At 40.2% G+C, this 8925-nt stretch overlaps 3 protein-coding genes across 3 annotated transcripts; all 3 read right to left on the minus strand.

Moving 5' to 3' along the window:
- Positions 1-1058: 1058 nt before the first annotated feature.
- Positions 1059-1508, minus strand: LOC140874409 (uncharacterized). The gene has a single exon (XM_073277696.1). The coding sequence runs from the start codon at positions 1506-1508 to the stop codon at positions 1059-1061; it is 450 nt and encodes a 149-aa protein (XP_073133797.1).
- A 15-nt stretch (positions 1509-1523) lies between these two features.
- On the minus strand, positions 1524-2761 carry LOC140874410 (uncharacterized). The gene is made up of 2 exons (XM_073277697.1): positions 1981-2761; positions 1524-1873 (listed from the first exon to the last, which is right to left on the minus strand). Exons 1-2 carry the CDS (start codon positions 2759-2761, stop codon positions 1524-1526), a joined length of 1131 nt encoding a protein of 376 aa, XP_073133798.1.
- Positions 2762-5351: 2590 nt separating this feature from the next.
- On the minus strand, positions 5352-6005 carry LOC140874412 (uncharacterized). Its single transcript, XM_073277698.1, has one exon. It carries the CDS (start codon positions 6003-6005, stop codon positions 5352-5354), a length of 654 nt encoding a protein of 217 aa, XP_073133799.1.
- Positions 6006-8925: the final 2920 nt, after the last annotated feature.

Raw genomic sequence — 8925 nt, forward strand, 5'->3', positions numbered from 1 at the left:
AGACCGGTGAGATTTTTCTCAATTCGTCAATAGGCAAGAATCTCTTGCGAAGCACCGGAGAAAAAGCAATTGAAGGCTATCGTGAATCCACAGCTTTTAGAGATGAAGTGATTCAGAGGGCGATTGTTATTCATGATGAAGTTGTCGTGGATTGCCGCAAAGAACTACGGAAAACTAAATTAGTTCCGGAGGAAATTATCATGATGATTTACCCTAAAATTACAGATCCTAGAACTGCGTCTGCAAGAATCGAGGATGACTCGGACCTACCCTTAGGAGATTTATTGGGAGGTCTGGGTGACGGGGAGATGATCAAAGCTTTGCGCTCCAATTTCTAGCATATACAATCAATAATGACGGTGTGTGTAGAAGCTACATGGAGACTACTCTTTGGAGCAGTGGAGTAGTGGAGCAGTTTAGCTTTATTATTTCTTACCACTTTTGGGCAAATTTTTTTTGTAACAAAGTCAAAGTCATAGACTTTGTTTGTTCTTTTTGAGTAAGTAAGTAGTTGGTGGAGGAGCAAAGGAAAAACAACAATTCCTTTATATATATATATATAGTCATATATATTCAATTTTGTCGATTATCATATCTCTTTTGCATTTTGAATTTGCTATTGCATACTTGTTTGATGAATAAAATACTATCGCTTTAATATTGGAGTACTTGGAAGGGGATCAGTCTCCCAAGATTTTGTCTCATGGGGAAGTCCTAAACCCACTTAGCACGTGGTGAGGTATCCCGGGACTTGTAATATTATTATTTCGTCTTGACCTCTTACAGCGTTATAATTTCAAATGTCCCATGGGGATGGCCAAGCCTCTTATTGTTGAAATTTTTTTTTATGATTGCTAGGGTCTATGACGTTTACATCGTAAGTAAGCGTTAGTATAGGAGAGGAGATATGATAAGATTTCGACAAAGTAATCTGCTTGTATAACAAAATAATCATATTAGTTGAAAACTACATAAAAAAATTGTAATAGCAAAACATAAAGAAAATATGCTAATAACAAAAAAGGTAAATATAGCCTAATATTGGAGAAAGTTGCAGTTTATGCATAAAACTTCTTCAAGTTGGCAACGTTCCAAGGTCTGGGAAGTATTCTTCCATCTGAATGTTGGAGGCGATATGTTCCCATCTTCACAATCTCAATTACTTTGTACGGGCCTTCCCATTTAGGGTCCAATTTACCCACAGACTTCAAGATGTCAGATTTTCTCAAAACCAGGTCTACTAATTGAAAAGATCTAGGTTTGACTCGGTCATTGTATGCTTTAGTAATACAAGCTCGATATCTCTTGGCTCGTGTCGAAGCTTCGTCTCTCAGTTCATCCACCAAGTCCAATGAAATTCGAAGGGCTTGGTCATTCCCTGATGAAGTGTACTGTTTCACTTGCCATGATTGCTCTCCAATTTTGGCAGGAGCCACAGCTTCCGCTCCGTAGGCCAGGTTGAAAGGAGATTCTCCAGTTGAAGAGCGTGGAGTGTTCGATATGCCCATAGAACACTTGGCAACTCATCCACCCATTTTCCTTTGGCATTGCCCAGGCGTGTTTTGAGGTGCTGTAGAATGGTCCGGTTGGTGACCTCGGTGCCCATTTGCTTGAGGATTCCCAACAGAAGTGAAGAACTGCTTGATGGAAAGTCCTTTGCACCAATATTTTATTTTCGCTCCAGAAAACTGAGTTCCATTGTCTGAAACCAAGGTTTGAGGAATGCCAAATCTGCATACTATATTCTTCCATAAGAAATTGATTACATCTCTTTCGGATATTTTGGCCAATGGTTCAGCTTCGACCCATTTGGTGAAATAATCCACATCAACTATCAGAAATTTTCTTTGTCCGGTAGCAGGAGGAAAAGGACCTACCAAATCCATTCCCCACTGAGCAAATGGTAAAGGACTTTCTAGGGCTGCAAGATTGTAGTCGGCTGGTGATGGAAGTTAGCATGCTCTTGACATGCGTGACAACGTTTCACTAACTCGATAGCGTCTTGCTTCATCATTGGCCAGAAGTATCCTTGGCATAATGCTTTCCCTGCAAGAGCTCTGCCAGCTAAGTGATTTCCACATATTCCTTCATGAATTTCACGGAGCACATATTTTCCCTTAGCTGGCGTTAGACACTTTAGGTAAGGTAAAGAGAAACCTCTTTTGTACAGTTCTCCGTCAATGATCGTGAACCGAGCAGCTCGCACTCTAAGTTTTCGAGCTTCAACTTGGTTAGCAGGTAGGTTACCCCGCATCAAATAGTCGATTATTTCATCTTTCCAACTATGATTTTCGTTGTCAGCACAGAAGATTGTAACATCACTTCCATCATTTTCTTCCTTGCTATATGTTAGGAATGTAATTTTCCTATTATCAATGTTGGCCAAGGAGCTTGCTAACTTGGCGAGACGGTCTGCTGACTCATTTTCCCCTCTAGGTATCTGCTTTATATCATAGCTGTCTAAACGCGAGAGAAACTCATTCACTTGAGTGAGGTATTCAAGCATTTTATCTTCCTTCTCTTCATAATTTCCATTAACCTGACTGACGATAAGTTGGGAGTCACTGTGTATCGTCAGTTTTTTTGCTCCGACCGACAAGGCCAATTTAATTCCCATGATGAAAGCTTCATATTCTGCCTCATTATTCGTTGCAGGGAATAGAAATTTGATGGCATATTGAAATTTATCTCCTTGTGGGCTCTCCACAACTATACCTGCACCGCTTCCTGTAGAGGTTGATGACCCGTCGACATAAACCATTCATGTCTGGGTGGAGCTTTCTTCTTGAGTTACTGTCATCTCTACTAGAAAATCAGCCAGAATTTGTGTTTAAATCGCTGGACGCGGGCGATATTCAATTCCATATTGGCTCAATTCGACAGCCCACTTAACCATTCTTCCTGATGCTTCAGGACTCGAGATAATTTGTTTGAGAGGATGATTGGTGAGTACAATTATTGGATGAGACCGAAAGTAAGGACGTAGTTTTCTTGCTGCAGTTACCAAAGCTAGTGCCAGTTTCTCGATCTTTGTATATCTTAATTCTGCTCCGTGTAAAGTTCGGCTGATATAGTACACTAGTTTGTGCTCACGTCCTACTTCAGATACCAATACTGCACTTACCGCCTCCACAGATATTTCCAGATAAATCAGCAGGGTGTCACCCTCCTTTGGTTTTACCAACAACGGCAAAGAGGTCAGATGTCTTTTCAACTCGTCAAATGCTTGTTGACACTCTTCTGTCCATCGAAAACCTTTTCCACTCCTCAACAGTTTGAAGAATGGTAACCCCTTGTCTGTAGATCTTGAAATAAACCGGTTGAGGGAGGCCAAACGTCCTGTTAATTCCTGGATGCCTTTCACACTTTTTGGAGGATTCATGTTCAAAATTGCTTTAATTTTTTCAGGGTTGGCCTATATTCCTCGTTCTGACACCATGTAACCAAGAAATTTGCCTCCTCGTACGCCAAAAGTGCATTTGTCTGGATTGAGCTTCATCCTGTATTTTATGAGTATACTGAAGCATTTCCCAAGATCTTTCAAGTGATTAGATGCTTGGGTACTTTTGGACGAGCATATCGTCTATATAAACTTCCATGTTATGTCCGATCAAGCGTTCGAACATGGTATTTACCAGACGTTGATAGGTAGCTCCAGCATTCTTCAGCCCAAACGGCATAACATCATAGCAATAAATCCCCCTATCAGTGATGAAACTTGCTTTTTCCTGGTATTCTCGTGCTAGACCGATCTGATTGTATCCTTGATATGCGTCAAGAAAAGTGAGCAGCTCGCATCCTGCTGTCGAATCGACTAAAAAGTCAATTCGTGGGAGTGGAAACGGATCTTTGGGAAATGCTTTGTTGAGATCAGTGAAATCTATGCACAAACACCATTTTCCTCTGGGTTTTGGTACTAAGACAACATTTGCAAGCCAATCTGGGTATGAAACTGGCCTGATGTACTTTGCTGCTAAGAGTTTTTCCACTTCAGCGGCTATATGTCGATTTTTTTCTAGGCCAAATGCTCTTTTGTTTTGCTTCACCGGTCTCATTTTCGAGTCAACACGGAGGTGATGGAGCGCATATTCCTGAGGTATTCCGGGTAGAGGCTCATCACCCCACGCAAACACGTCCAAATTGCGACCGAGGAAATTTTTCAGCTTCTCTTCCAATTCAAGAGGTAATTCGGTCCCAATTTTCAGTATCTTCTTGGGATCACTTGGAAAGATTTCTATGTGCTTTAGTGTTTCGGTTGCTGTTATTCTTTCTTTGCTCTCGGCTTCCTCATCCACCAAATGTATTCCATTTTCACGTCAAATTTTTCCAGGTTTCGGTGCTCTTTCGTCACTAGAAATTTGTCTTTTATGATTTCCTGATGAACCCCGTAATGTCACCGCATGACATTCTCTAGTTAGACGATGGTCACCAATGGCTTCTCCTACTCCTCCTGGAGTCGAAAACTTCAGCTTCATATGATATGTCGATCCGATGGCTTGGAATATATTGAGACTTGGTCGTCCCAATATCACATTGTACGCAGATGAAGCCTTTACCACAAGGAATTTCACCATTTTAGTAGACTGTTTGGGGTAAGAACCCAAGGAAAGAGGAAGCGTTACTTCTTCTAAAGCTTCAACTATTTCTTCGGAAAATCCGACTAGTGGAGTGTTGACTGGAGTTAATTGTGCATTACTAATACCCAACTTCACGAATGCATCATGAAAAATTATGTCGGCTGAACTTCCTGAATCCACTAGAATTTTCTTTACCCAAAAATTGGAGATTGTGGCTCAGATGATTAAAGCATCATTATGTGTACCCCGAGGGTTCTCCAGATCTTTGTCACTGAATGATAATCCATCTTGGATGGTTCCAATTTCATATATCGACAAGGATGTGGGGCTAGATAAATTGCTGGTTCCTTTTGCTGCCCGTAGAAGGGCTATTCTTGCATTGTTTGAGTCGCCACAAGCACGCCCCCCAGGGATTACGGCGATTACCCCTCCCGAGGGCAAATTTTCATCAGCTCGTTCATGCTGTTTCACAGTTTCATCATGGCGTTTTTGATAGTCACATTTTGGTTGTTCGTCCCGACGCCTATCATCTCGCTTTTCACCGCGGGATTTGTCCACAAAATTCCCCAAATGTCCGCGCTTTATGAGTTTTTCAATTTCTTCTCGCAAAATGAAGCAATCTTCTGTAGTATGACCTTTATCTTTATGAAAATGACAGTACTTGTCCGAACATTGGCGCTTTGGGTTATTTTGCATTGGGCGAGGGGGACGCAACAATCCTTGTTTTTCAGCCACTACCAGTATATCGGTCAGTCATTCATTGAGGGGTGTATTCTAGAGACGGGGGCTCTGTGCTGTTCGCTTCTCGTCTCGCTTTCTAATATCTGATTTATCTTCTTCTCTCTTTATTTTATTCAAGTAGTGTGGCTCTATAGATTTTTCAACCCGTATGTATTTCTCAGCTCTTTCCAATAATTCCTCTAAGTTTTTGGGCGGCCTTCCTGCTATTGATTCCTTGAACTTCCGATGGCGCAAGTTTTGTTGCATTATTCCAGCTAACAAATCATGGTTCACGTGTAAGACTTCGTGCACTGCATGAGTAAATCGCCGAACATAGTCCCTCAAACATTCTCCTTCTTTTTGAATGACTGTGAACAAATATGCTGCTGTTTTTGGGTATTTCTTGTTAATTGAGAATTGCTGGATGAAGCAGTCAGTAAGTTGCTCCAAATTGGCAATAGATCCAAAGGGTAACTTATTGAACCATGTGAGTGCTCTTCCTGATAATGTTGTTCGGAAAATTTTACAGTATGCAGCATCTGTGATATCATACAAATCCGCTTTCACGTAGAATTTGTCAATATGGTCTTGGGGGTCACTCGTTCCATCGAACTCAGGTAAGCTGGGGATTTTGAATCCCTTTGGTAATGCTTCAGATAATATGTCATCAGTGAAGGGGCTTCGACGTGACGGCAAAATTGCGGACATATTCTCTCCAGTTACATGTGTGCGAGATCCATCCTTCCGAGTTGGATTAGTGATCTTGTTTTCGCCAGAGGTGTCATGAACTGTGTGAACACTTGCTTCACCGTCTTTCTGAGAAGTATTTTTCTTGGTCCCCCCTTGATCTTTATCATTCACTTTAGACTTATCTTTATTTGGGTCTTCATTATTAGGGTCAAGAGATGACGAGCCTTCAGTCTGAGCCTTTTTCTTGGTGCTTTTGCGCTTACGGGTTTCTAGGTACTAAGCAACTGCATCTTTTGCTGCGAGTGCTGCTGTGTTTTCTATTAGCACAGTCAAGTCTTCACGGGTGAGAGTAATACTCGGCGGTGCGTTTCCATTGTTATTATTTCCTTGAGACATTTTTGAAGTAATATGTGCTCTCAATGACGTAAAGAACAAGTTCCCCCAGACGGCGCCAAGCTAATGTAGCCAAAAATCACTTGTATATGACACGTTGCTTCCGCAAAGTCCAGAGTATCAACGGATCCTTGTATGTTCCCGGTGGAGATCTTCAGTGGGTTGTTCCTACGTCACAAAACAAATTCAGAGGAGCCGGGAGGGTTCTCGGCAAAGGCACTCCGACGCTCAAGTCAGTTATTACTCAAGGAATAATAATCAAGAGTAAAGCGTTATAGTGCTAAAGAAAGTGTGTACCTTAATAATGAGGTTACTTGAGCTATTTATAGATATCCGTAGAGTTTCACAGGCTTGAGCCTCCTATGGGCTTTTATAGAATTCAGGGTCTGCTTGAATTAAATATATATAATATTTAAATAAGCTTGGGCCTTAAAAATATTTGGACTGGACCTTCATGATTGGGCTCCATCAGAGATACTCGTTTCTTGAGCTATTTTTGGAAAACATTATGATGCAAACTTGGTACTAAACTACTGTTTTCGACTACATGTCATTCTCAAATGGATGGTCAAACTGAGGTTGTTAATAGGACGTTAGGAACTTTGTTGCGTACTATAATTAAAAAGAATTTGAAGAGTTGGGATGAATGTTTGCCATTTTTTGAGTTTGCATATAATCGTAGTGTGCATTCTACTACAAATTTTTCATCATTTGAAATTGTGTATGGTTTTAATCCTTTAACCCCGTTGGATTTGATGTCTTTACCTATGAGTGAAAGAGTTAATTTGGATGGAAAGAAAAAAGACTGAATTTGTGCGAAATTTGCATGAGAAGGTGAAAGCGAACATCGAGAAAAAGAACTTGAAATACACAAAGCAAGCAAACAAAGGTAAAAAGAAGGTTGTGTTTGAACCCGGTGATTGGGTTTGATTGCATCTGAGGAAGGAGCAATTTCCGGAGAAGCGACGTTCTAGGCTGTTACCTAGAGGCGATGGACCTTTCTAAGTCTTGGAGCGGATCAATGACAACGCCTACAAATTATACTTGCCAGGTGATTATAATATAAGTACTACTTTTAATGTTTCTGATTTGTCGTTGTTTGATGTAGGTGATGATCGAGATTTGAGGTCAAATCCTTTTCAAGAAGGGGAGGATGATGCGATCATGGATAGCTTGTATGTTGATCACGTGGCTAAGGATCTTTTGGAGATGCCAAGAGGACCAATTACGAGAGGTCGAGCTAAGAGATTCAAAGATGCCCTTCAATCGTTGATGATGAATTGTCAAGATGACATTGTAATACTTGAAGATCACTTTGAGGGATGTTACAATATTATTGAAGTCCAAATACATCAAGAAAGTGGAAAAAATGTCAAAGAAAACACAAAAATAAGTGACATAGTCAGTGAAGCATGTGCGCCCGCGCGTCATTTCAATTTTGAAGATTTCCAGGCAGAACTTTATGCGCGCCCGCGCCTGTCTGTCGCACGCCTGCGCTTGTTCCGAGTGTTTTCAAGATTTCCAGACAGAACCTTATGCGCGCCCGCGCCTTCACTCTCTCTCACACAGTTTGGCGTTTTGTGTGTGTGCGAGACTTTTTGATATTTTTGGCATTATTTTCCTATTTTGAGTCTTTTATTCCTACTAGAAAACCTTTAGGAGATATTATTATATCTTTAGATATATTTTGCGATATATTTTATTATTTTTTAGTTGTATTATAAATACAACAAATATTCATTATTAAATACAATTTAAGATTTCAGATTTTTATACATAAAATTCTCTCTAGAATTTTTATTGAAGCTTTGTGCTTTGTTCAAAAATAAAACTTATCAAAGTTCATACTTTGTGGCGTTTGTCGATTGATTATCCTCGTGGGTTGTCAGAAACAGGTTTTCTGAAGACCCCGTTGTGATCAATTGTTTTTCTTCGTGATTGTTTGTTGCTATTTTCAAGTAAACTAGAGGTGAATAATCCAAAACCTTTACTTGTTTTCAAGATTGGGCAATTTCTTGATTTTTTTTGTTATTGGATTGAGGGTACGATTTTAATATACTCGTTTTTGTCTTCCATACATTAAGAATTCACATCAGATCTTGTCCTCATACATCCCAACAAAATGGTCGTGTAGAACGCAAACATCGTCATATCTTAGATTCAGTTCCGGCCTAGCTTTTGTCTGATTCTTGTCCAGAAAAGTTTTGGGGTGAGGCTGCACTCAACTGTGTTTATACCATTAATCGCCTTCCCACACCTATACTTCATAATATTTCTCCTTTTGAACGCTTATACAATGCAACACCTGATTATTCCAATCTAAAAAATTTTGGTTGTGCTTGTTTTATTTTTCTCAACCCTCATGAACATACCAAACTTGAACCTCGTGCCCGTCTTTGTTGTTTTCTTGGATATGGTGTAGAACATAAGGGTTATCGTTGTTGGGATCATATTTCTGGTTGGTTACGAATTTATCGCCATGTCACCTTTTGGGAACATACCATGTTCTCTACTTTGTCTTAATTTCACGCCTCATTTTCCAATT

The sequence above is a fragment of the Henckelia pumila genome, chromosome 1 (assembly GCF_033568475.1).
Source record: "Henckelia pumila isolate YLH828 chromosome 1, ASM3356847v2, whole genome shotgun sequence".
Taxonomy (NCBI): domain Eukaryota; kingdom Viridiplantae; phylum Streptophyta; class Magnoliopsida; order Lamiales; family Gesneriaceae; genus Henckelia; species Henckelia pumila.